Source organism: Rutilus rutilus, assembly GCF_951802725.1.
Source record: "Rutilus rutilus genome assembly, chromosome: 7".
NCBI lineage: Eukaryota > Metazoa > Chordata > Actinopteri > Cypriniformes > Leuciscidae > Rutilus > Rutilus rutilus.
Genome location: NC_140221.1, coordinates 30441803 through 30469686, shown reverse-complemented (window position 1 = coordinate 30469686; position 27884 = coordinate 30441803). Strand labels below are relative to the sequence as shown.

Genomic DNA, 27884 nt, shown 5'->3' with positions numbered 1-27884 from the left:
ACGTAATCAGATTACTTTTCTGATGTTATGAGTAAAGAAATGCATTACAAGTAACATGCATTATGTAATCAGATTACTTTTTGATGTTATGAGTAAAAAAAACACATTACAATAACGTGCATTACGAAATCAGATTACTTTTTGATCTAGCAAGTAATGCATTACAAGTGTCATACATTATGTAATCACATGACTTTTTTTCGACGTCAATGAAAATTACATTCTAATACAAATACATTTATTTACAGTAAAAAAAGTCACTGCAGATTAAGTTAAGTTTTAAATTTCAAAAACAATATTCACATTATAATTATGAATTGTAGCTGAAATATAGCCATTGATGCATGACGTCCACTACAGTGGACATGTGATTAATCAGAGTTTTCTCTCAATCTAAAATCAAAACTTGGAAAATTTAACTGTGATATGACTCATTAGATATTGCTTGATGCTGCAATCTTTTTTTTACCTACAAGAGTCTCCTAGGATAGAAGGAATGGGTGGATATTCCGGAGCAACTTTGCATTTCTGACTGACCCTTGGCCATCTTGGTTTGAAGGGGGAAAAAAATCGAAACAACGGCTTGCCACTTGGTTGCAATTTATAGGATGATGCACCAGGGTCCAATGAAGAGGTTGATGTGCAACTTTGCCATAAAAACCCGTGCAAATTCAAGAAAATGCTTTTTTAATAGCTGTCCACTGTGACCACTATGCGTGAAATATATATAATTTTTATTTATTTTGTACAATCTTTATTTATAAGTTTTGAGTATTTTATGGGACTCTTTTTGCTGTGATCAGTGTAGTCTGGCCATGTCACAGTTCATAAATCCTATGTCTCTTTCTTGTCTCGTGTTCTGTTGTTGTGTGTGTGTGAGTGCTGATTGTGTGGGCGTGCCGGCTCATTAGTGATCCAGCTCATCATCCCCGTCACCAGCTGCAGCTCATCTCATCACCCTATATATACTCACCACTTTCTCATCTCCTTTGTTAGATTGTTGTTTGTGGTGTCCCGGTGTGTTTTCCAGTCTGGTGCCCTCCGTGTTCCTGTTCGTGTTCCTGTGGATTTACTTTGGATTCATCTCACCTCTGGACTCACTTCATCGCACTGTTGCACCTTCATCACCGGGTTCATCTGGCCATCGGGGTCCCTGCGTCGCTAGCCTGTGCTCTGGACTTACACGTCATTAATATCACAATAAAAGAGTTTACTTGCATCTTGCTTCCTTCATTTATTCCATGACAGAACGATCTGACCAAGCCATGGAAGCAGCGAGTGACTCTTCAAGTTCACTGGAAGCGTTCGTGAGCAACAGCATACAGAGAATGGACGCTCAAGAGAAAAACCTCAACGATACAGCTCGCGCTGTTCAGGTGTTAGTGGCGCAGGTGTCCGGGCTCACCCAGCAGATTCAACAGCTTCGCGTTCCCACTGCGCCGCCCGCACCGCCGATTCCCCCACCACCACCAGTACAGCCCTCCCAGTTGGAGCCCCGCCTGCCGGTTCCCGAAGCCTATTCAGGTGAACCAAACTACTGTTGAGCTTTCCTAACCAGGTGTTCGATGCATTTCTCTCTTCAGCCCAGGACATTCCATGATGAGCGAACCAAGGTCGCGTTCGTATTAACGCTTCTGACTGGGAAAGCGGCACTATGGGGAACGGCGGTGTGGGAGAATCAGGACTAATGCTGCTCCTCGTTCCAGAGGCTCTCCGACGAAATGAGGCGGGTGTTTGATCGCGCTGTTGCAGGAAGAGAGGCTGCTAGAGTGCTGGCAGATTTACGACAAGGAGAGAGATCCGTGTCGGATTTTTCGATTGAGTTTCGAACCCTTGCAGCAGAGAGCCAATGGAACGAGGAGGCGCAGTGGGACATGTTCCTGCATGGGCTGGCTGACCGCGTCCAAAAGGAGATCTACGCCATGGACCTTCCCACCAGACTCAATGACCTCATCGCTCTGGCCCTGAGAGTGGACGCACGGCTTTCTCGTGTAGATCGACGTTGTCAACCTAACAATCCTTCTGGAGGGATTGAGGGACAGCGTTCCGGAGGCGGGAATGCGGTCAGCCCCGTCTACGATCACGAGCCCATGCAGGTGGGTTGAGCCCAGCTTTCCCGGGAGGAGAAGGAGAGGCGGAGATCCCTGGGCCTTTGCATGTACTGTGGAGGAACGGGACATTTCGCTTACAGTTGTCCGTTAAAAGGCCCAGCCCGACAGTAAGTATGAGGCTACTGTCGGGTGGGATCTCTGCCGAGAAGACCTAATCAACATCTACTCTCCTTCCAGTAAGACTCCGATGGTCAACTCACCTCCACGACTGTCGGGCACTTCTGGATTCAGGGCCTGAAGGTAATTTCCTGGACCACACTTTTGCACACAAGTTTCAAGTTCCTCTCAGACCCCTCACGCACCAGATTGCAGTACACGCCCTCAATGGTCAACAGCTCCCCACCATTTCACTGGCCACCGAAGACATCACCCTCATCACATCCGGCAATCATACTGAGACCATCTCCTTTTACATTCTGGACACTCCTCTTGCACCCATCGTCCTTGGTCACCCCTGGCTCACCCGTCACAACCCCAAAGTGGACTGGCAGTTAAAGTCTGTGTCGGCGTGGAGTAATTTTTGTCATAAGTCTTGTCTTGTGTCTGCTTGTCCGTCTGTTTCTGTCCCTGTGTTTCAGGAGGAGGCAGTGGATTTATGTAACGTGCCCGCGGAGTACCTGGACCTGAAGGAGGTGTTCAGTAAGTCTCGGGCTGCTTCTCTTCCCCCGCATCGTCCCCATGACTGTGCTATAGAGTTATTGCCAGGTACGTCTCCGCCTAAGGGCAAGTTATATTCACTCTCTGTCCCAGAGAGAGAGGCCATGGAGAAATACATTTCTGATTCTCTAGCAACGGGGTTCATCCGCCCTTCCTCTTCTCCAGTGGGGGCGGGGTTCTTTTTTGTGGGGAAGAAGGATGGATCGTTACAACCTTGTATTGATTACCGGGGGTTGAACAGCATCACGGTAAAGAATAGTTATTCTTTGCCGTTGATGTCTTCAGCCTTCGAGAGGTTGCAGGGAGCATCTATCTTCACAAAATTGGATTTATGGAATGCTTATCATTTGGTCTGCATCAGGGAGGGGGATGAGTGGAAGACCGCTTTTAACACCCCCAGGGGGCACTTTGAATACTTGGTTATGCCTTTCGGCCTTTCCAACTCCCCAGAGGTCTTCCAGGCACTTGTCAATGACGTGTTACGAGACATGGTTGATCAGTTCATATATGTCTACCTGGATGACATATTGATTTTTTCGTCGTCTCTCCAGGAACACGTGCAGCACGTCCGACAAGTGCTTCAGAGGTTGCTAGAGAATGGGCTTTTTGTCAAGGTGAAGAAATGCGCTTTTCATGCACAGTCTGTTCCTTTTCTAGGTTACATCATCTCGAATGAGGGAATGCGCATGGATCCTGAGAAGATCAAGGCTGTGGTGGATTGGCCAAGTCCAGATTCCCGTAAGGCCCTACTGAGGTTTCTGGGGTTTGCCAATTTCTACCGGCGTTTCATTCACAATTTCAGCCAGAGGTGGGACAAAGTCATTGTTATGCAAGTCACAAGTAAGTCTCAAGTCTTTGCCCTCGAGTCCCGAGTCAAGTCGAGTCAAAGATGAGGCAAGTCCCGAGTCGAGTCAAAAGTCAAAGCCAACAAGTCTCAAGTCGAGTCCAAAGTCCTACCATTTTAGTTTCGAGTCATTTCAAGTCCTCTTACCACAGAAATAAAATTTATACAAATCATGGACGTCTGTAAGATTTGTATTTATTTAAACCTCTTTTTATACTTTGATTTATAATCAAATACAGTAAAAAACAGAAAATTTAATTTTCACAAAAAATGCTTGTATTTCAACAGCATATTGCACTAGTGACTAGAACAATGCACAGCATGCAGCTTCAGTCCTGTATTGTATTAACCTCATATTGCAAAACAGTTTAACTTTCAAATAGACATGGGTCGTTTTAGCCTAAACCTTTTTAAACATGTCATCAATAAAATCCTCACTCCTCAAAATTATCACTTCTGAAAAACTGGACCAACCTGATAATATAATTGGAATGCGTGTTGCAGTGCGTATGCGGTGCAAGACCAGCACGCGCAATAGTGCTTTCACATATGCTGCGTTTGCAGTGCGTGATCCGCGGCTGTACCACAAATACATACTCATTGTATTTCAAATCCAGAAGTTATTAGCATCTTTTATTTAAAAGAATTTTTTTGTCAGCATTGCGATTCTCTTTGTACCCACGTATACACTCTTTAATAGACGTATTCACGTTTAAATACAATTTAAACAACGTATTATTTAATGCATTACTCTTATATAATTATATATTAAGTTGCTCAAACAAGTGGTAAAATATTTAACCATGTACTTATATTAAAATCACATAGCCTACATTTTAAATTAACTTAAAATTGACAAAAACAGCAGACTCATACTCTTTCTTTTGCATAATTTAAATCTTTATACAATAAATCTCGCATGTCACAAAGAACTTGTTTTTCCACCTCCACGAATGAGACGAGTGTTATGCAATTGCCTTGTTGAAATATGTATTTTCCCTTGATTTAGGCTACCCCGGTCTTACGTCTCAGCATTGCGATTCTCTTTGTACACATATACACTCTTTAATAGACGTATGCACGTTTAAACACAATTTAAACAACGTAGGCCTATTATTCAATGCATTACTTCTACTTATATTAAGTTCCTAAAGCAAGTGGTCAAATATTTAACCATGTAGGCTACTTATATAAAAAAAACAGCCGACTCTCATGTCTTTTATTTTATATTTAAATTAATACAATAAATCTTGCATGTCACAAGGAACATGTTTTTCCACCTCCACGAATGAGACGAGATTTGTTCATTATGTCGCCTTGTTGAGGTAAATTGTAGTTTTCCTTGCTTTGCCCTGGTCTTAAAGTGAAAATAGTATTTAATTAAATACATTTATGGTGAGATTACTACATTTTATTTAATTAATCACATTTATGGTGAAATTACTCAATTTTTAGGTCAATCTGTGTTCATGTTGACCACGAAACATGCGTTGTCACTTTAATTCAGCATGTGCAGCACAGCAGAAATAGACTCGGTGCGGAAACGATCGCGGCACTGCTGTATACGCACCGCACCTGGAACGGATCGACGGACTGCAACCGCGTGCAGTGTTAAAGCTCTAACCTGTTAACATGGGTACGGAAAAAAATACGCACCCACTGGCGCATACGCACTGCAAACGGAGTATGTGTGAATGTGAAACGGGCGTTAGATGCTGTCGAATCAAAACAACGTGGGACTACAGTGATTGGATGTCGTGCAGGCAGCGCGCGCGCTCTCTGCATGCATACAGGTGGTGCACATTTTTTTCACAGATGCAGATAAACTGAGAGCGGCGCGGCCATGTGGACATTTTTTCCCCCAGTTTTCATGGGAAGTAGCAAGTCTTCTCGAGTCAAAAGGCGCAAGTCCAAGTGAAGTCACGAGTCATTGATGTTAAAGTCCAAGTCGAGTTGCAAGTCTTTGTACATTTTGTCGAGTCGAGTCTGAAGTCATCAAATTCATGACTCGAGTCTGACTCGAGTCCAAGTCACATGACTCGAGTCCACACCTCTGATTTCAGCCAACTGCGCCTCTGACCGCCTTGACCTCCCCCAGAACGACGTTCAGGTGGTCAGAAATGAAAGCTCTAGCATTAAGTTCTGCCAGGAAGACTTAATTGTTACGTCACTCTACTTTTTATCTATCCAATCACATTCCAACACTTGTGGTATATAAGATTGGTACTTACTCATGTTTGAGTTCGCAGATGCTGACGCTTCAATTCACCACCATCCTCCCCACCTCCTCCAAATTGAATCCTTCCCTCATCCTCCTCACCACCACCACCAGGATGGTCCCTTCCATACCTCACGGGGGTCGGCTGCGCCCCTGCCTTGATCTTCAGGCAGGATATGCAGAGTCCGGACCCTCAGATTACGAGCTACGGACGGGGCCTACGCCAAAGAACTTTATTGCTTGCTGGGTTGCTAATAAATAGTTAATTGTCACAGTATTTAGTCTCCCGAGTCTTTCTGGTAGAACTGAAGGGTTGCTTCGTTTCAGCCCCCATCCTGATAACCCCTGATCCATCACATCAGTTCGTGGTGGAGGTCGATGCGTCAGAGGTGGGGGTAGGTGCAGTGTTATCCCAGCGTGCTCCTTCAGACGATAAGATGCATCCTTGCGCGTTTTTGTCCCATCGTTTATCCCCTGCCGATCATAATTATGACATTGGCAACAGAGAGTTATTGGCGGTCAAGTTAGCATTGGAGGAGTGGCGCCACTGGTTAGAAGGGTCGTGGGTACCTTTTATCATCTGGACCGATCACAAGAACTTGGAATACATTCGGACTGCTAAAAGACTAAACTCCAGGCAGGCTCGGTGGGCTCTTTTTTTCGGTCGTTTTGATTTTACTCTCTCGTACCGCCCGGGTTCCAAAAACATCAAACCCGACTCTTTATCGCGTATTTTTGACCGTTCCGAACGCCCGTCTACTCCCGAGTGCATTTTACCAGAGACTCTATTCATCTCATCACTCTCATGGGAGATCGAATCGAAGGTCAAGAAGGCCTTAGAAGGGGTAACGCCTCCGGTCCGTTGTCCACCGAATCGTTTATTTGTGCCTGAGGATTTACGGTCCAGCGTTATTCAGTGGGGACATTGTTCCAATGTGGCTTGCCAACCAGGAGTTAATCGTACTAAATTTTTAGTCAAGCAACGATTCTGGTGGCCTCTCATGGCTCGTGACGTTCACAGTTTTGTATTGGCTTGCTCAGTTTGTGCCACGGCTAAGACTTCTAATCGACCTCCAGATGGGTTACTTCAACCGCTGCCGGTGCCTTCGAGACCCTGGTCCCATATCGCTCTAGATTTTATCACCAAGGCCAAAGCCGATCGCCACCGGCGTAGGCCTCCCGTATACGTTGTCGGTTCCAAAGTGTGGCTTTCTACCAAGGACATTCCTCTCCGCTCCGTTTCGAATAAGCTTGCACCTAAATTCATTGGCCCGTTCTCTGTCACTAAAATCATTAGTCCGGTGACAGTCCGCCTCAATCTCCCTCCAGTGTACAGGAGAATTCATCCCGTTTTTTCATGTGTCCAAAATTAAGCCCGTTTTCTTTGCTCGCATTAATCCGCCAGTCCTGGTCCTGGTCTCTGGACTCACTTCATCGCACCGTTGCACCTTCATCACGGGTTCATCTGGCCATCGGGGTCCCTGCGCCGCTAGCCTGTTCTCTGGACTTTCACGTCATTAATATCACAATAAAGAGTTTACTTGCATCTTGCTTCTTTCATTTATTCCATGACAGGCCACGCACGCACGATCGCCCCGAGCAGTTCTCCTTTTATCATCACGGGAGGAACGCTTGAAGGCGGCGAACTCACGAGATTCTGTGTCCTCTGCCCGAGCCGAAGAAGCGCCGTGGCACGCTTCGGTAGTCAGGCAAAAGTCAGCGATCTGGAGAGAGAGCAAGCGAAAAGGACGCACCCGTCTCTCGCTCCTCAGCCAGGTCGGCACGCGACCCCCACAATCGCATTGCGGGTGCTATCCCTTTGAGATAAGCAAAGCGAACGCAAAGCACTTTAACTGTGAACATTAACTGTGCCCGCAATAACCATGCTCAAACGCAAGGGCAGCACGATCTTTCCCCAAACAAACAAGGCAGTAATGTGTGTATCCAGTTCTGACATAGGACGAGAACATGGAGGGACACAGCACTTACTATTTTTGACTCATGATTTTACTCTTTTCACTAGTTTGAAGAGAGAAAAAGAGAAAATTCTGCACACTGCCAGTTGAAAACTAACTCTTAGCAAGATCTGTTGCAGATAGAGAAGAGATGCTTCTGACGCACACATACACAGAATGGCCTCTGAAGACAAAATACCTGACGATGCACCTGTGGCTCATCTATTTATAGCCTTGTGTCGCGGGTGCGTGCCGGTGACGTCATCGACCGAGGCTATATTACCTCCGGGCCAATTCTATTGACGTATTACACACAATATTCACAGCTGGTCAGCGCAGCATCGATTGTAGCTTTTGAAAGGGAACTCTGAATTATAACTTCAAGTTTAGTCTTTTTAGACAAAAAAAAAAAAAGATATTATATGGCTTCAGAAGACTTACAACACAACCCATAACACATGAGTTGTGGACTCATTTGATTATTTCCCAGCAAGCAATTTTGCATTTAAGACGTCTAATAGCTGTCCAAACACAGCCCTGATGTCTAGGCTACAACAAGGCTAATTTTGGGCAGTCAGTGAAAATTTAATAGATGTCTAAACGTAGCCCAAGAATAGACTAGACGTCAATTAGACCGCTACTGAACGACTACATATATACGTCTAAAGCCCCTTTCACACAGAGATTCCGGAAAATACACGGATAAAGTGAGCCGGGATTTGACCCGGGTTCATTTGATTTTGGTTCATTCACACTGCCAGTGATTTGCCGGAATCAGAGAGTGCGTTCACACACAACCCGTAAAAATCCTGTAAAGACACGTGACATCGACGTGACATGTAATGTCTCAGCAGCGTCTTCAGTTTGCTTATGAGCTGCGATTTCCACGCTTGTGCATTTTTTTCTCTGATTCGATCATAAACTTGCGCATTATGTACCGTTTCACAGCTGGCGAACGATCCCGGCTTCAGCGTCATCACTACGACACGGCATTATTACGGCTTTTGTTCACACAGCGCGCGTTCCGGAACTTAACACGGCAATGTTACTAGGTCCCCAACCCGGCATCGATCCCGGCATCAATCCCGGGTCATGTTTGCGTTCACACAGAAGGCGTTCTGGCAATTTGCCGGCAATTTCCCGGGTTCAAAGCGCTGTGTGAAAGGGGCTTTATAGACAGTGAATATTAGTCTAGGCTAAATTTGGGCTGAAAATTGAATAGACGTCTAAACGTAGCCCAAAAATAGACTAATCATCAAATAGACAGCAAATGAATTACTACATATAATAGACAACAAAATACATCTTAAAGGAGAACTCCGGTCAATTTTACCATTGAGCTCATTTTTTTGTACATTTGGAGTGCTGTCAATACAGAGAACAACAACAAAAATCGGGGTTGCCTACACCGAGTTATTCTATTTTTAAAATTTGCACCCTGTTGACTTCAATGGGGCAAGTAGTAAACCTGCTTTTAGCCTCTTGACATCCTTGATGTGTCATTGATGTGTCAAAAATGATGTTTTTTAAGCCAGCGCAAATACCTGTGTTTACATCCTGTTTTCGGTTGAAGTCCAAAGTAGTCGATTGCCGAGTTCACGCGCGTGATCATAGCAACTAAACCTATGCGCGTGAACTCGGCAATCGACTACTTTGGACTTCAACCGAAAACAGGATGTAAACACAGGTATTTGCGCTGGCTTAAAAAACATCATTTTTATACATATCTTTCACATCTACTGCAGTCAGATTCACACGTGTTCACTCAGAAGGAATCACTCACATTTTCTGTGCACTTGCAATGACACATCAAGGATGTTAAGAGGCTAAAAGCAGGTTTACTACTTGCCCCATTGAAGTCAACAGGGTGCAAATTTTAAAAATAGAATAACTCGGTGTAGGCAACACCGATTTTTGTCGTTGTTCTCTGTATTGACAGCACTCCAAATGTACAAAAAAATGAGCTCAATGTTAAAATTGACTGGAGTTCTCCTTTAAGGATTCTGTTTACTCAAATATAACACACATACATGACAATCCATCCCAAAAAAAATAAAAATAAAAAATAAAAACTTTTATTAAGAACAATATAAAAATGAACAACTTAAGATAATAAAAAATGAAAAAACATACAATTATGACACTTATTAATTATACAATTACAATTATGAAAATAAAATATAAATACAATAAAAAATATATAAAGATTATAATAAAAAAATATTGGAAATTAACTTAAAGCTGCAGTCCGTAGCTTTTTTGGGTTAAAAATTATCCAAAATAATTTTTTGAGCAAGTACATAACCAGCCAGTGTTCAAAACTATCTGCTTGCTGTAGCTCGATTCAAAATGGTAAGCTTGTTATAATGTTTTTAATTCCAGTGGCACTGGTGGATTTCCGCGGGAAATTCGAGCATGTCTTTGTGTCATTACTGTACACCTTAAGAAGGTGTCTCGGCTCGTAGGCTATATTGAGTGTGAGGATGTTGGTGGTGGAGTGACAACTGGAGATTCACCTGTAGTAAAACGCAAAAGATTTCAGACTTGGGAGAAAAAAAAAAAAGAGACAACAAAGAGAAAACAAGGACTATATCAGAAGGGCATTAAATGTAGTCACGCAATGCTGATGTTTTTAACATTAACAATTTGAGAACAAAGTATAATTTGCACGGTTTGATGTGATATGATAAGCGATCGTTAGATTTAATCGCCGCGATTTACTGCAATGCTTTTTTTTCCTTAGTTGGTCAGAACAAAAGTGGATGTTACTTACTTGTTCTTATGTTGCTCATACTTCCAAAAAGTAGAATCTGTGATTGCGAATGACAGTATCCACACCACCAGCGCGGTGATTGACAGCCGTACATTCTCCTCAAAACATTGGATTCATCCGCGCTGTGCCATGCCGAGGCACAACGCACGTAAAGTTGATAATTCTGCGAATAACTGCAATTGCAGATTTCGAACAGAGATGGCGACAAAGAGGAAAACCTGCGGACTGCAGCTTTAAGATAATGAAAATATAAAGAATGACAAAATAAAATATTTTAAATTTTTTATTTTTTAAACATATATAGCTAGGTATAACTTACATAACTGTAAAGTTTGGGTCATTTATTCTCTTAACTCTCAACAGTGAATCAATTATTAATTGGTTTTATTTCTATACACCCCACCCCCTGCTCTCCCTGTTTGAAATGCTCCCCAATTGCATTTCTCAAGTCAAACTCTTTTGCCGCCGGGAAGTTGGTCATCACGGCATCTGCCCAAAAAACTCCATCTCTCAGTCGATGCCATTCTCTTAAGTAGTTGAGATCCATAACTGTTGAATATGATAATTAAAAAATTACATCATAATTTAATGTGCATCACTGTTACCGCATAAGACATGTTTGACTACTAACATCATATGATTTGAAATTAAAATATATAGTAGATTTCTAATTAAAATGATGGTAAAAACAACTTTTATTTTTATTTCATTTTAGTTTTAAGGCATTTATCATTAACCCATTTATGTCTAATGTACATTTCTGTCAGGACCACTACCGTCAAATATGATTGACAATTAGCATACAGTTTGGATTGGCGGAATGGTTCCGTTCTGGGCGAGAACTCCCTGCGCATCCATGCAGCCTAGCATGGATAAGAGCAGGGAGAGCAGCAATAATCCCCCTTGGGGTAAACAGAACAGAACCAACATGAAAATTTGCAAATATATTTAATTCAAGATTTAAAGTACAACATTATTCAATAATTATTCTGATTCAAGGGGAATCAGAATGTCAAATCCTGACTGGGCGAGAGGAGGAGCTGGGGATGGAGGAGGGTAATTTGCTCCTGAGAAACGCGATAGCTGCTGATAATACTGAAGGAGCTTATATATGTATACGGTGATAGGTGTCGTATTCCTATAGGTAGATGTGGATCAGCTGAGGGTCAGCTGATGCGAGCTTGACTAACGTGACCTGCCAGAACTAACGCTATGCTTGATTTCTGTCAGGACCACTACCGTCAAATATGATTGACAATTAGCATACAGTTTGGATTGGCGGAATGGTTCCGTTCTGGGCGAGAACTCCCTGCGCATCCATGCAGCCTAGGGAGAGCAGCAATAATCCCCCAAAACAAAACCATATGCCAATATCCCCCAAAACCAACTGACAGCGCAATCTGGATGCTTTGTAGTTACCTGAGTGAGCCAAGGCAATACTGTTGCCAATACCTGAAAAGCTTGAGCAACAGCATGTTACCAACAATACCAGAAGCCTTAAGCAAGTATGTTGCCCTTACCTAGATGGCCTAAATGAGTATGATGCCAATACCCACATAAGCCATAGCAACAAGCATGTTGTTAATACCTGAAATGTTCAGCAGTAAACATGCATATTGCAATGAATGACATACCACCTGAAATGAAGAAGTTAAAGTTAGATATCAAAATGAATCAGCTGCTTGCTTGTTGTATATCCGCGGTCCAGTTCCAGTTTCTGTGAGCTAGAGATGAGAGATGGAGATTTAATTTTCAATGATCTTTTTCATTGGAAATAAGTACTGAAGTACACAATACTGGAGTAATCCTGGTGGAAACTTCTGGTTCACCCAGAATTAGCAATACTGAATTAGAATTAGCTGGATGGTTTAATGTAACAAGCGTGATGCTGATGCTTGGATACATTTACTCACAAAGTTATAGACAAGTAATTTGTTGACGTGTACTGCGTACACTGCCACCTGTCAATGACGTCATAACCTTGTTATACTTGGTTGTAGTTTACTTCTGTAGAAAAGAGAAAAATTATAAAAAATTATATATACACACACATTTTGTTATTATAATTTTTACACCCACCATGACTGAGGCTGATAGAATGGTTACATCCTGATTTTAGCGTCATATGTTGAGCACTATATATCCAATCTAATTGGGGAAGCATCACACCAAGCTGGAGCAAGCCAAGGACACATGGCAACAAGCGTGTTGCTGTAGCCAATTTAACAATTGTATGGGATCTATTGGGGGAAGCTTACACCCCTAGCGGCAGCAAAATCTAATACAAGCATGTTGTATAAATCGCGGAAATATTGCTAAAACTAGTGTAGTTTGGCAGGGGAAGCATACACCCTACAGCAATAGCTCCGACTAGCGGCAACAAACTAATACAACAATCATAGTGTGTAAATCACAGAACTATTGCTAAAACTAGTGTAGTTTGGCAGGGGAAGCATAAACCCTACAGCAATAGCTCCGACTAGCGGCAACAAACTAATACAACAATCATAGTGTGTAAATCACAGAACTATTGCTAAAACTAGTGTAGTTTGGCAGGGGAAGCATGCACCCTACAGCAATAGCTCCGACTAGCGACAAGAAAACTAATACAACTAGCATGTTTGTATAACCATAGGACTAGTATAAAACTAGTGTAGTCCGGTCGGAGAAGCATAACCCTCTAGCTCTGAGTCAGATGCAGTGTGCACTGCGCAGCTAAGCAATGACATACAGTGTGCTTCATCATTAATGAACATGATTACTGCTCCCGTCCTACGGATTCCTTCGGCTGTGGAGGTGACGATGACGACTCCCATGATTCCACACTCCTTCACAGGACCATCAAGCTACAGTGTTGTTAGTGTTGAATACCAGACCTCTGCGGTGAATGTACTGTGAATTAAGCACAAGTATGTTACTGATATCTAGATAGATTTAGCCACAAGCATGTGGTAACTTTAACACATTATGTTGCAATAATCAGATAGAATAAAGTAGGCATTTTTCCAATGCAACCAGCACAAACAACGCTTGATTACTATAGCATGTTGCTGAGGACAGCATGCACAAGCCGAAGTAACAAACACATATTCGATAACATTGATCTAGCAACCACTATACAGTACTGATAGCAATGCTGCTGCTGAAATGACAGCATATTACTGATGCCTGAAAAATTTAGCATAGCATGTGACAATGACACCAGGTATAAGACTAAAACACAGCCATGTTCCAAAAAAACGACTGAGCTAAATAACCTTAAAAAATAAAATAACTGTTTCAATAGCAACTAACGTCTTAAAGAAAGCATTTTTTAATAGCCACTAGCCTTAGAACAAGCAGTTTCAATAGTTTTTTTTTTTATATACACAGCTTAAATATACCATCATGTTGAATTTCAGCCTATAAAGATGCAAGCCCTTAAAAGAAACAATGCATTAAAATCATAGACTGTAAAAAATATATTAAAATGAAAGCACTACAAAATACAATACACTGTAGCTTTAAGAACGACGTGTTTCCAAGAATTAGATAGACCAAGCGTGTCCAAAGTGACTCAACTGAATTGTGACTGTTTACTATATGTCTTTTAAAGCTGTGCCACAGCAGAATATTTCCGTTTGCACCATGAATTGTTAATTCATATCAAACAGCTGCTTGAATCTGCGCTGCATAGCGCTAAAAGCACAGCGTGTGCAACGCGATCAGTTGCCAATGACAACACATTAACGCACATGGCCAATATGATTGCATAAGCCTAGCAAGAGCAATTTTAATGAAAACGACTAAGTTAGAATAGCCCAAGCCACACGTATAGCATTAGCAACAAGCATGTTGCCAAAACCCTGATAGATTTTAACAATGAGCATTAAAAAGGAACTTAGCTTAGCTTTGTGAAAACTTCCAGAGATGAATGGAGAATGAATCACGTCGAGTCCTGTGACAATAATGCAGCGATGCCAGCAGCAATGCAGACTGAGGTAACTTCCAAATCAGGAAACTTATGATCAATGCGACAAATCTCGTGTTCAAGTTTAAGATGAATCTGAGGTGAAATCCTTGTGGGGAATGAATTCCTCTTGCTAAATTCCCGATTGCACGATTCCTTGTGAGATGATGTTGTTTGCCTGACGAATTTCGCCATTTAATTTGCTCCTGAGAAACGCGATAGCTGCTGATAATACTGAAGGAGCTTATATATGTATACGGTGATAGGTGTCGTATTCCTATAGGTAGATGTGGATCAGCTGATGCGAGCTTGACTAACGTGACCTGCCAGAACTAACGCTATGCTTGATGTATACTTAAACAGGTCACATGTTTTTAGCTATTGTGTTGCATAAAGGCCCTTTCACACTGGACGCGATTTTGACGCACGAATAATTCGCGCGATGGTTTTATTTTTCGATCAGCTGTTTGTGTAATGAGTGCTTCCACACCGAACGCGAATGTGCTGCGGCGAAAAAACGACTTTTATTTTATTCGCTTCGATGTCGATTTTTTTTTACTTTTGCGGCGACAGAATAGGCTTCAGCCAATCATATACTACAAGGACAACGATTTGAAAGGCAACGTGTGGCGTAGCATTGCCAACCAACACGGTTATCACGACTGTGAGTGTGTTGTGTGATAGTTTTAGTCGTTGTATAGTCCTGTGCTGTGTAGGCTAGCATGCTAAACTACATTTGGGATAGAAAGCTAACACTATTACGTCAAAGATAGAGACAGAGACCGTGTTTACTTTGAACATGTAACAAAATGTAGTGAGACTATGCTGCTTTTAGTATACTATACATTCTTTGTGTGATATCTACAGTTTCTAGTCGAATGATTTTAACTTGTTACACACACACATACACTCACTCGCGCGCACACACTCGCTCACTCACTCGCGAACACACACACTCGCTCGCTTCGTGTGTTACATGTAATGTGTAGTGACATTACAAAACGCACTGTGTGAAGACGCAAAAAACTGCACATAAGCATACTCCCCTTCAGACTCTGTTCTTAAGATTGGTTGCACCCAAAACCTTATTTTCTGTCTTTTAAAGAAAATGAAAAGCTCGTCTTCACTGGATGATGATGATGAAGTGTCTATGTATTCTCAGTTGTCGGCGCGAAAGTTTTGGAATGTTGAAGCTCTGAACGTCACAGACGTCGCAAATTCGCGTCGCGGCTGATGTGAATGGTTTTGATGCGAACTATTCGCACACGAACTATTCGCTTTTTCGTTTCGCTTTTTCGTTACGCATCCAGTGTGAAAGGGCCTTTAGAACGATGAGATCCTTTATGTGAGTAATGTGCTGCCTGTAAATTTAAGTGTTATGTTCTGTATATTTATTGTTGTGCTTAGTTGACTGTATCCCAGATAGCATGTATAATCGGCCCGAGCTCGGCTGCCCCGCGGCGCCTGCGGCTTAGACTCGGCATCGGCGTGTGTTAACCGGGCCGATTGTGGCCCGCAGCTCGCTCTGGCACATGCATTTTTGTTACGGCTGTAAAGCACTGGGCCGATTCATGTTCACCGTAACTGGTAACTCGGCTCTAGCTTCTGTATGATCTGGACCACTTCTGGAAATGTCTCGGCTTAGGTTAAATAAAGGATGGTTTTAATGTAGCAATAATTAACATAAAAATTATTTTAAAATTGACGTAAACTCCTGACTGTATTTGTTATACTCGTCGAGTGTCATTTTGCACAGAGCATTCTTTAATATTTATAACCATAGCAAAAATATTTAGTTGTCATGAAGATTCTTTACGTGTATTTTAAACATGCATGGGCGCTTGACATCACTCACACAGTCACTGTGATTGCAGTCAGTCGCGCATCGGCTGAGTAGTGGCAACCGCAATAAGGCCAAGTCACTTTGCCACCTGCAGGCAGGCATCTATACATACAACTTTGTTAACTTTTGGCTCGTTTACCAATGGTGGGTAACAGAAACAAAATGCCGGCCAAAATATGTTTCTACCGGCCAACATAATTTTTAAGATGTAACGTTAGCTATCCTGTGTTTACTTGGGTTGATGGGATGGGTAGCCTACATGCACAACGTCTTGTTAGCAACACTGAGTCTCAAATTCATTTTACTTGCTATTTCAAATGTTTACCAGCAGTGACGGTTAAACTCTGGGCGCTCGGCTCAGATGCGTTTACCAGTATGAAGCCGATTTCAACAGCAAGCGTCAGCACGCATGACGTGTCTCACTTTCGGTGAGATAAAACCTATGGATAAAACTCAACGCCTGACTTAAAATCATCCCTTTTCGATCCTGCGTCATTACAGTGAACTTGAGGTAAGTCTTGTGTTCAATTTCCTTAAAAAGCATCAACATTTCATGCCGAGCATAGTTTCAATCGAGTTACGTCGACCTACATATTTCGAACTGTTGCTGATTAAATGTTGATTATTATCGATCCGTTTAAACTTTGTTCATGTTCATTTGACAGTGCTTCCCTAGATGAAACGAAAAGAAAGATTAGGACAACAATATCAAATTTTTGTCTGAGTAAAGCAGTGCAAATGGGGGTAATATGCTACTTTTATGGCGCGAACGAAGCTAATGTTGACTAACGTTAGCTGCGCTGTTTTTGCGCTAGCAGATCATATTTTCGTTCTGCTAGTTGGCAAAGAATTAGGGTAAACGTACCTATTAAGCTCACCAAAATCTACATTGAGACATTTTTAGTGCACAAGATATTGGTTTTAGTACAAGAAGTTATTTTAAAATAAAATATTAATCTCTCACACTATAATATTTCATTTTATTTTAAATGACAGAAGTATTTCAATTAAGATGTACATCATTAAATATAAAAAGTCTGGCTGTGCTTAATGGGTACGTTTTGTACCCTTTAAGCACACCCCTGTTCCCAATAAGCTCACAACAAGTTTTATTAAAAATTCTTGTTTATTTTAAACAACCTTTTTAAGGAATAATTGAAAAAAGGTACAGAGGTACTGTTTTAAGGTACAGAGTCAATCACAAAAAAAACAGAACACTAAAATCAAGCAACAAGGCATTCAATTTGATCAGGTAGCCTATCCTATTCATAGTGACGTGTCATTCAAACTCATTGCAACATCTAGACAGTCCACGTTCAGCTAAGAAACACATATTGAAAAGTCAAATAACAAAACAAACCAAATAAAACATTTAATTCATGGGGATGAACACAGAAACTAGCCACATTATGAAGCCTCTTATTAAATGGATGTCAACTTATTTATATTCTCTTAGTTGCTTTTTGTAGAGATCGTCTATCTCTTGGTGGTTCTTCAAGTAGAAGGGTCCTGCACCCTCTAGTTGTGCCTCACACAGAATGAATTTTTTCTCAACATCCTCAATTTTGTCTAGCACTGGCAGGGCATATGTGTTAGCAGGACCTCTGCTCAGAAATTTCATCACATAGTGTTCTCCATCAGGGGGTCTGGACACATTAATGGGTCTTCCTATATAATAGGCTGGAGGTGAGGTGAACATGACTGCGTAGTATACATCTGTTTGTATTGTTAAGGATGGATCAGTTGAGGCTTGAGCTTTTTCTGTGCCTGCCTCTGTTTTCTTATTCTGTGCTGTCTGTTTTTTCTTTGATTGTGCTTTCTTTGTTTCCTTTTTTCCATCTTTGGAATTTTGTGTTTTTTTCTTCTTTTCCTTCTCAGCTAGCCTGGTCAGGGCTTCTGGAGATGTTAAAGATTCGCCATACTTTAGTGTATTTATTCTCTGTTTTTTTGTGCTTTCTTTTTTGTTTGGTGTAATGTGCTTCAAGAAAAAATCCTTAATGCTAGAAGCAGAGGTGGTGCCCTCCGAAGTGCATGCCTGTGCTACAGGAGTTATCTCTTCTGGTGGACTGGTAACATGGATGTTTTTTATGCTGAGAATGTTTGAACCAGGGATTGTTTCCACACTCAGAACAATTTGGGACATGGAATCCACACAGGTCACTGGCAATGTTGGGAGCGGAGATACACTTTTGTTAGTCTGCAGACTTTTGTTGGAACTCTGATCAGTAGTGGGCTCTGGTGGTTGGTGCTGTGTAGGAACACTCTCTGAAGAATCAGTGATTGCCTCTCCATATGGTGTATAGGCCTCTGCTATTTGGCTTTTTACCCGATTTGGGTTCAATGGAAAAATCCCAGTGGCTTCAAACCCACTTCTTAAGTTTTGGGGTTTTAGAGATGTCTCCAATACCTCTCTGATCTTTGTAGGGAAATCTTCTCTCCTGATCTTGTCCCTGGACACCCGTGCGTGACACATCAATTTCTTTCTCCACTGCCTTTTAACCTCTCTAAATACCGCCTTATCCAAAGGCTGTAGAATGTGAGTGAGTTGAGATGGAAGTCGCAGGAGTTTTACATTGTTTTCCTCTGCCATTTGAGCCAACTTGAGGGAGATGTGTGAGGCATGGCCATCGAAAATGAGAATCCTTGGGAAGTTTGGGACTGAAAACTTTGCAGATTCTGACAAGAAAAGGTTTTTGAAGTAATCTTCAAACAATGGTCTCTCCATCCATCCATGATGGGACACAGCATACCTGGCAGCTTCTACTCCACCAACACACCAAGAGCTGTAGAGGTGTTTTGCCTTGTAGACTGTAAAGGGTGGCAAACTTTGACCTGCTGCATTGCCTGTAATACACACAGTTATCTGCTCTTTACCACATCCTCCTGTGTTTTGGTAGACATTTTTTGAACCTTTTGGTGCAAGGACCCTCTCTGAGGCAGGATCGGTCATGAAGCCAGTTTCATCCACATTGTATATGTTCTGTGGTTTATCATGCAGCTGTGAGTGATCCATTGTTTTTCTGAGAACTTCATTAAACCAGTGGTCAAAAACTGCAGTGTTATTCATTGCCTTGGCCCTTGACTCAGAAAACTGCTCAGATTTTCTGACCGTCAACTCGGGATGGTCTCTCATAAATCTCTGGAACCACTTGCGACCAGGCCTCCCAAGTGTAAAAGGTGTATCCAGATCATTCACCTGCACATACTCTTGTACCAGATCTAAAAGATCAGATCTGGTAAATCCCCAACCCCATTGGGAAAGGATCTACACAAAGAAGAAATTAAAATTAATAAATAAATTAATTAATATTCACCCACAAATATATTCAAACATCTTCATCACTGATCAGTGCCTATTCTATAAACTGACTCCTATCATAGACCTCTCTTGTTTAACAGTTCTGTTTGTCTAGCCTAACTTTGAACAAGCCTACCTGAAGACAACCTGAGATTTCCTTTTCTGTCTCTGCACTCAGATATACACACTGCCCTTGATGTGCACCAACACTGATCTGCTCCTTAACTCTCTGGGTCAGAGCTTTCCTGTCTACTCCAAACTTTTTGGACAGATACGACAGGTTTCTGATGGCTCCTTCTTTGTATAGGTGACATGCCTCTTTCATCTTTGGGCATACACTATAGTTTCGTCTAGCTTTTGTCATCTTAAGACTGTGAAAATAAGTTTATTAATCATTTTTTTGAAGATTAACATAGTGACAACCATCAGTTAATATTTAAATTCTGATTATGAAGTATTTACATAGACGTTTAATGTGGATGAGCTTAAAGGGAGCACACACTGTGCTTAATTGGAGCAAAACCAATTTTTAATTAATAAATATTAAATTGAATTTAAAGGAAAATATTTAGCTAAATTAATAATCTAGGTAATGTATTAAGTTTATACCAATTTTAATATGAATAACTTTTATTGACAATATCTATGAAATTATGCTTTTTCTAATTGATATCACACTGAAGCTGTGTGATTGTCATAGTAGTGCACCCTTTAAGCTCACCTAACAATAATATGAATTCTTTAAAAATTACAGCAGTTTAAAACCACAGACTATCAATAAAATGTAAAATTATAATATTATGTATTTAAAAGTACAAGCCATTAATGCCTGTAAAGTAATTTATTAGTGTAGCACACAATCTTATACAGCTAGTAAGCTAGCTATGTTCGTAGCATCTGGGCTATGTTGCTAAAACATTCTTTTAGATCTAACTGTAATTATTTCCCACATCCAGGTTCCAGGTTATAATATGCAAAAGTCTAAACATTAATCTCTTAATTTTGCAATAAGAAGATGTACTTACCCAAAATAGAGGCTTAAACATATAAAAAATGCACATTTGAGGGGCTCCTCTTCTGGTGAAAGTTTTCAGACAGCTTTCAAAATGGCCGCCAGACAGTGTGAACACATGGATACTCATATCTCAGTGTACAATGGTCTGATTGGTTTAAAATTACAGGAGGTATGTAGTAACAAACACACCAATTGGTTAATACATCAAATAGGATAATACATTGCTGTTTCTTTTTATAATCTGAGCTCCAAGATGGTAGTGTGCTTAATGGGTACTTGAGCTTAATAGGTACGTTTACCCTAGTCGCTAGGCTAGACACCATTTTTATTGAATGCAATTTACGTGAATGATATTTACGAGCACAGTCTTTGATCTGTGGAAGAAACAAACACGTTTTGTCCTAAAGTATGTGCACATTTTGATCCTGTAAGAAAATATTTATTTTACTTATGTAAATAGAGGAATGATGTGGGACTTTGGTCTGCTGAAAGCTGGGTCATGTCTGTTGCTGAGTGAGATCGGGACTCTTATTATGAAAATGAACTGAGGACTCTTATAACGTTAGAGGAGCAGCTGCGCCGGCGACCTCACAGTTGCTGGGGATTATGATTACGCTGACACGTTCGCTCCTGTTTTTACAGGTATGATACAACAACTTAATATGCACACGAGTCCTGTCATTCGTTCATGCTGCAAATATTTTGTGTATTAATGTTCTGGGTTGTGAAGATCTATGTGCAGACCGTCCGCCATTTTGTGAATGCTGTGACATGACGTCGTGAAGTGCATTTAATGGCCTTTTGCACAGGGGCCTGTAACAGATGCACTCTCGACATTTAACAATATAAAACGAGAAGAAAGTTGTGTCTGAAAGCTGCAATCTTTTACTTGTATTGGTTAAAATGAATGAATATCTCGTTTTTCCGTGGGTGCTTGAGTTTGTCGGTGTCTGTCTGTTGGGGCAGTGTGAACATGACACTTATTTTTCATAACATTCTGAATACAACGGCCAACTTTTGTTGGTGACTTTTTTTGTTGGTGTTTGCTGGCGTTTGTCTGCGGTGTGAATTGGCCTCTAGTTGTACTTTTATGGCGCAAACTGAAATCGCACTTTATAGCTAACATCAACATTACCTTTGGCTAAATGCGGTCTGTACAGACAGGTTTGAAAAGTTTATTAGCTACCCTAGGGCTGGGCGATATGGCTGAAAACTGTATCATGATGTAAGCGTTTCATATCGGTCATATCGATAATATTGATATTTTTTATGACCTATTTAAAATAAGGACCAGGAGAAAAATATATTACATTCAACATTTTTATTTTAAACTTAACCTTCCTCTGATTATAATCCCCTCAGTTATAAAGGCAGAAATGTCAACACAACCATGGAAAACAACACCATGGAAGACCATGGAGTCTCAACACCAAGTCTTCTCAGGAGGCTGTGTCTACAGGTAGGAATTCTACAAAGTGATCTCTCTCGGTTTACTCTGACATATCTACGTACAATGTTTTGCTACTAATCTGTTATGCCTGCTTTTTCTTGTGTCTTACAGCAATTGCTAAGGAGATCCTTATCCAGCTTGATTCTATCAGAGAGCAGCAGTTGCTCATCCTGATGCAGCTCCTACAAATCTCCAGCAGTTCCAGACTTCACGCCAGACCCAACACATTTTGGCCTCCCACTTTCAACTATTTAGGAGCTACAATGTTTGGAGGAGACATTAAAGAATCCAGAGGAGAAGAAGAATTTGGTGAGTTAAATTATGCATTAATCAGATCATTCCTAAAAGACAGTGCCCACTCTCACTCATGCTATATTCCTTAAATAACTAACGAGTTACATGTCTTTGTTTCAGACTGTTCTCCTTGGAATGGTCGGAGGCATGACTCTTAAAGACACTGTGGGCTGGGTCCTGAAAAGAGCAATGAACACTTCACTGGCGAGACTCATTAAAAGTGTGGTTCTGGGTGAGTGTCAGTTCTGGGTGAGTGTCAGTTCTGGATAACTGCACTGTGGTGACATCCCAGGGCTCTACAGTGTGACTTTTTTTTTACTGGGTGTGACAGTGACAAAGTATTTAGGAGCACCAGTGCGACTGACCTGATCAGGTTCTATGGGTGCACCCTCCATTGAAACTAGGGCTGTAACGATTCCTCGATTAAAGTCGAGTACTTGATTTAAAAAAAAACTCAATTGCAATTTACCCGTGTTGAGTAACCGGCAAAATACCGGAAGTGGCGCATTCCACAGACGAGAATCCATGAATAACATTATTATTATTACACCGTTTTCTAAGGCTACGCGATCTATTTAAAACCATTTAAAATCATAATATAGCATAGTGCTATCATGAAATCACAAAGGCTGTGATTTAGTTAAGAATATGCGCTTAAAAAAAAAAAATGGGTAAGGTAACGCCTTTTAATGGGTAGGTTAATTTGTCATTGATCAGAAGGTGCTCCTAAATTTTTGACTGTGCTCCTAAACTTTTTAAATTAAAAAGAAATGTAAGTGTAGAGCCCTGCATCCAAATGAAGTTTTGGTGGTTGCTGAGTAACATCAGTGGTCATGCTGCCCTCTTCTATCTTGTGTTTTTCTCAGATGCAGTCCGCCGCAATGCCCTGACCAAAGATTCTACAGAAGAGGAAACAGAGCTGCTCATCACCAGGTGGCTGTGGCTAGCCTCTGATAGGGATGCTGGCCGAAGCCAGAGGGCGAACAGGCAGACAACTCAAAAACGCGGTGGGCCAGAATGAAATGTTTCAAAGTTAAAAATTTTGATATTAGAAAATGGTATTTGAACTCCTTGATTCTACATTAATGCTGTGATATTTCTATTCTATTCTATTCTATTTGTTTCAATTCAAATCTGTTATTAAAAAGTGTGTGCGTAGACAACTCAAACGCAGTGGGACAGAATTAAATGTTTCAAAGTTAAAAATGTTGATATTGGAAAATGGTATTTGAACTCCTTGATTCTACATTAATGCTGTGATATTATTTATATTCTATTCTTTTCAATTCAAATCAAATCTGTTATTAAAAAGTGTGTGTGCATAGACAACTAAACACAGTGGGCCAGAATTAAATGTTTCAAAGTAAAAAATGTTGATAATGGAAAGTTGTATTTGAACTCCTTGATTCTACATTAATGCTGTGATATTATTTCTATTCTATTCAAATCTGTTATTAAAAAGTGTGTTTATCCTATTTTTGTAGTGTGGTCTAATAAAAAATGCATTAAACATGAAACCTGTCTTCCTTGTGCTGTTTTACTTTCTGTTTATCTTGCATAAATAACGGCTGCTAAGCAATTTTAGTATTAACCTGATATGAATGGAAATCAAAGTTAAAATAAGCCCAAATAAGGAACGGGATTGGAGGCGAGCTTATGTCCTCTCACTCGGGGTTCCGCAATCGGGCCGCGTTAAAACCGAGCGCTTGGCCGAGTGTCTTTAGCCTTAATCGGGCCGCGTTAAAACCGAGCGCTTGGCCGAGTGTCTTTAGCCTTAATCGGGCCGCGTTAAAACCGAGCGCTCGCAGAGCAATCGGACCTAGATTCATGCCGAGGATCGGCCGATTGTTTTAGCCTTAATCGAGCCGCTTTCGGCCCGCACAATTTTTGCTAGCTGGGATGCTGGATAATTTGCAAGAAACGTACTCGGTTACTAACGTAACCTCTGTTCTCTCTAGAGAGGGAACGAGTATTGCGTAAGCTAGCTTACGCTGCGGGAAAGTCTCCTTTCACGAGATACTGAAGCCAAAAATTATCCTAATTTTTTAAACTTTGTCAACGCAGTGCGGCAGCCTGCAGACCTAGGGCAAGCGAGTCGCGTGCCCATTGGCTGCTCTGCGGCAACTGCAGCAGCCTATGGCTGAGCCTTGCGCGTGACGTCACGTCCAATGAGCGCGCTTGGCGCGCTTAGTGCGTCACAGCCCGTCATTAGGGGTGTGGCTTAGAGTATATAAGCAAGGAACAGAGGCTGCTTCGCTGGTTTCTGTCGCATGAAGCGAAAATGAGCTCGTGGCGAGAGCACGGCGGGTTACGCAATACTCGTTCCCTCTCTAGAGAGAACAGAGGTTACGTTAGTAACCGAGTACGTTCTCTTACGAGAGGTTCTCTCGTATTGCGTAAGCTAGCTTACGCTGCGGGAACACCTTTGTCAACGCCGTGCGCGCGCCCAGCATCCTGAATGAATCCCGTGGGAAGCCCAGGGAACGCGAAACGGAGCTGGGCGGCCAGATACCACAGTACACAAGCACATAATATGGGGCAGGGAGCGGCACAGCCGGTCCAACTAACACTTCCATACAGTGTAGCTCAACCAGTAGAGCTAAATCAGCAGCGTAGCCCGCGCACAGACAGTGGGCTGGCTTACGCGAGACTTAGACTGATAGCACTTTGGCCTGCAAAGCGGGAACATCCAGGTTGTAAAACCTAACAAATGTGGAGGGGGAGGCCCAGCCCGCCGCTGCACAAATGTCATGAATGGGAATCCCACTGGACCACGCCCACGATGAGGCCATGCCTCTGGTGGAGTGTGCCCGAATGCCCAAGGGGCACTGCAGGTTTTTAGATGCGTAAGCAGCTGCGATAGCATCGACTATCCATCTGGACAGAGTGTGCTTCGAGGCGGCGAGACCCTTGGTGCGCCCACCAAACGAAACAAAAAGCTGCTCTGAACGCCTGAAGGCGGCGGAGCGCGAAATATAGCTTCTCAGCGCCCTAACTGGGCAGAGGAGGTGACTATCTGCCTCGCAGCCAGTAATCGGCAGGGCTGAAAGGGAAATGACCTGCGCTCTGAAGGGAGTGCCCAAAATTTTTGGGACGTACCCATGCCTCGGTCTGAGAATAACTTTAGAGTCATTAGGTCCGAACTCGAGGCACGCAGCGTTAGTGGATAACGCGTGAAGGTCTCCCACACGTTTTACTGAAGACAGTGCTATCAGAAAAACGGTTTTGAGCGTGAGGTATTTCATATCCACAGTTTCTAAGGGTTCAAAGGGATGTGCTTTCAGTGCGTCTAAGACCAGTGAAAGATCCCACATAGGAACCGAAGGGGGTCGCGGGGGGTTCATCCTCCTCGCTCCTCTAAGGAAGCGGATGACCAACTCGTTCCTTCCTAATGCGCGGCCCGGCTCTGACACAGAGAGCGCTGAAATGGCCGCGACATAGACTTTGAGCGTGGAGGGGGACCTGCCCGCGTCCAGTAGCTCTTGAAGGAAACACAATACTTGTGAGACCCCACATGTCTGTGGATTGAGCCCTTTGGTAGTGCACCATTTGTTAAACACAGACCATTTAGACGTGTAGAGCCGCCTCGTGGAGGGGGCTCTAGATTGTATGATCGTGTTCATCACCCCTTCTGGTAGATCAGCATGTAGTTGTTGAGGCTCCACGCATGCAGAGACCAGTGCTCTGGGTGGGGATGCCAGATCGAGCCGCGGGCTTGAGAGAGAAGGTCTCTCCGCACCGGAATCGGCCAGGGGGCTGAGTCTGCCAATTGTATGAGTTCCGGGAACCAAGCTTGGTTCTCCCAGAACGGGGCTATGAGGAGCACTGTGTGGCGCGCTTTCCTGACTCTCTCGATGACCTGAGGCAGCAGAGAGACTGGCGGAAACGCATATAGCGGGCCGCTGGGCCAAGACTGGGCCAGCGCGTCCTCGCTCTTTGAAAAGAACGCTGGGCAGTGTGCGTTGTCTATTGACGCAAAGAGGTCGACTTTCGCTCTGCCAAAGCGGCGCCACAGCGACTGGACTGTTTGAGGGTGTAGAGACCACTCCCCAGGGGGAACGTTGTCCCTGGACAGTCTGTCGGGGCCCTCGTTCAGATGGCCAGGCACATGCGATGCTCTCAGAGAGCGCAGAGAGTGCTGAGCCCATACGAGGAGGCGTTCCGTCAGGGCGCAGAGTTGCTTTGATCTGACACCGCCCTGGCGGTTCACATAGGCCACTACTGAAGTGTTGTCCGTGCGGACTAGAACATGGTGACCACGGAGGAAAGGGAGGAAGTGCATGAGCGCTTTCTCGACCGCGAGCATCTCTAGACAGTTTATGTGTAGGAGATTCTCCTGGTCTGACCAGTGGCCAAAGACCGGTCTGCCTTCGAAGAGCGCTCCCCAACCTAGGTTGGACGCATCTGTAGAGACAACTTTCCGGTGTGAGACCACTCCCATATTCACTCCCGTGTGATACCATTCGGCTGCTAGCCAGGGCTGCAGGGCTGAGACACAGACCTGAGTCACTCTGATTAGCGAGCCGCCGGTCGCCCAGGCTCGATGGGATACGCGCGTTCTCAGCCAGCGTTGAAGCGGGCGCATGCGCAGTAAACCCAACTGAAGCACTGCTGCAGCTGAGGCCATATGCCCCAGAATGCGCTGAAATGCCTTCAGGGGAACCCGGTTGCCTTCTTTGAAGGATGCAGCGAGGCGCTGGATGCGGCGCGCGCGCTGCTCCGTCAATCTGGCCGTCATCGCCACCGAGTCCAGTTCTATTCCGAGAAAGGAAATCGACTGCCGGGGCGAGAGCGAGCTCTTTGTCCAGTTGACCGCTAGACCCAAAACCTCCAGGTGGTCGAGTAGCGCTGTTCTGTGAGACACAAGTTCTGTCTCTGACTGCGCTAGAACGAGCCAATCGTCCAAGTAGTTCAGAATTCGCATTCCCTGACTCCTCAGGGGAGCGAGAGCCGTGTCCATGCATTTCGTAAATGTACGGGGTGCTAAAGACAGGCCGAACGGCAGGACTGTGTATTGATAAGCTCGACCGTCGAAGGCGAATCTCAAAAATGGCCTGTGACGGGGAGTTATCTGGATCTGGAAATAAGCGTCCTTCAGATCGAGAGAGATAAACCAGTCTCCTGGGCGAATTTGCGCGAGGATCTGTCTGGTTGTAATCATCCTGAACGGCCGTCTCATGAGGGCTTTGTTCAGATGTCTCAGATCTAAAATAGGTCTTAATGCTCCGTCCTTCTTGGGAACGAGGAAGTAACGGCTGTAAAAGCCTGACTCGCTCAGAGAAGGATGCACCTGTTCTATGGCCCCTTTTCGCAGCAGCTTTGTTATCTCTGCTTGAAGCAGATGTGCTGTTTCCAAACTCACTTTCGTTTCCGTCTGCGCTAGAAAGCGCGGAGGGCGACGAGCAAATTGGAGCGAATAACCGTGTCTTATGGTGTTGAGCACCCATTCTGACGCGCCCTGAATAGCCTCCCATGCT

At 43.0% G+C, this 27884-nt stretch overlaps 1 protein-coding gene and 1 long non-coding RNA gene across 4 annotated transcripts; one reads left to right on the top strand and one right to left on the bottom strand.

Annotated features, from left to right (window-relative positions):
• The first annotated feature begins 16797 nt into the window (after window positions 1-16797).
• On the top strand, window positions 16798-24063 carry LOC311294085. 3 transcript variants are annotated; one of them, XR_014628013.1, is made up of 5 exons: window positions 16798-16861; window positions 22026-22122; window positions 22225-22422; window positions 22528-22639; window positions 23274-24063. It is a non-coding gene; the product is annotated as an uncharacterized lncRNA (long non-coding RNA). The 3 variants fall into 3 exon arrangements; XR_014628014.1 differs by lacking the exon at window positions 16798-16861 and adding an exon at window positions 21086-21305; XR_014628015.1 differs by lacking the exon at window positions 16798-16861 and having other exon boundaries at window positions 21086-22122.
• Window positions 17675-20766, bottom strand: LOC311294183 (uncharacterized protein). The gene is made up of 2 exons (XM_084414901.1): window positions 20674-20766; window positions 17675-19615 (listed from the first exon to the last, which is right to left on the bottom strand). The coding sequence occupies exons 1-2, from the start codon at window positions 20707-20709 to the stop codon at window positions 17789-17791; spliced, it is 1863 nt and encodes a 620-aa protein (XP_084271027.1). The 5' UTR covers window positions 20710-20766; the 3' UTR covers window positions 17675-17788.
• Window positions 24064-27884: the final 3821 nt, after the last annotated feature.

What these genes read in the sequence shown, in the direction of transcription:
- LOC311294183 (XM_084414901.1), bottom strand. Translation starts at nt 20,709, where the DNA reads ATGTGCATTTTTTATATGTTTAAGCCTCTATTTTGG. An exon ending in TGTTTAAGCCTCTATTTTGG is followed by an intron (nt 19,616 to 20,673) that starts GTAAGTACATCT and finishes TTCTTTGTGTAG; the next exon opens with ATCCTTTCCCAATGGGGTTG.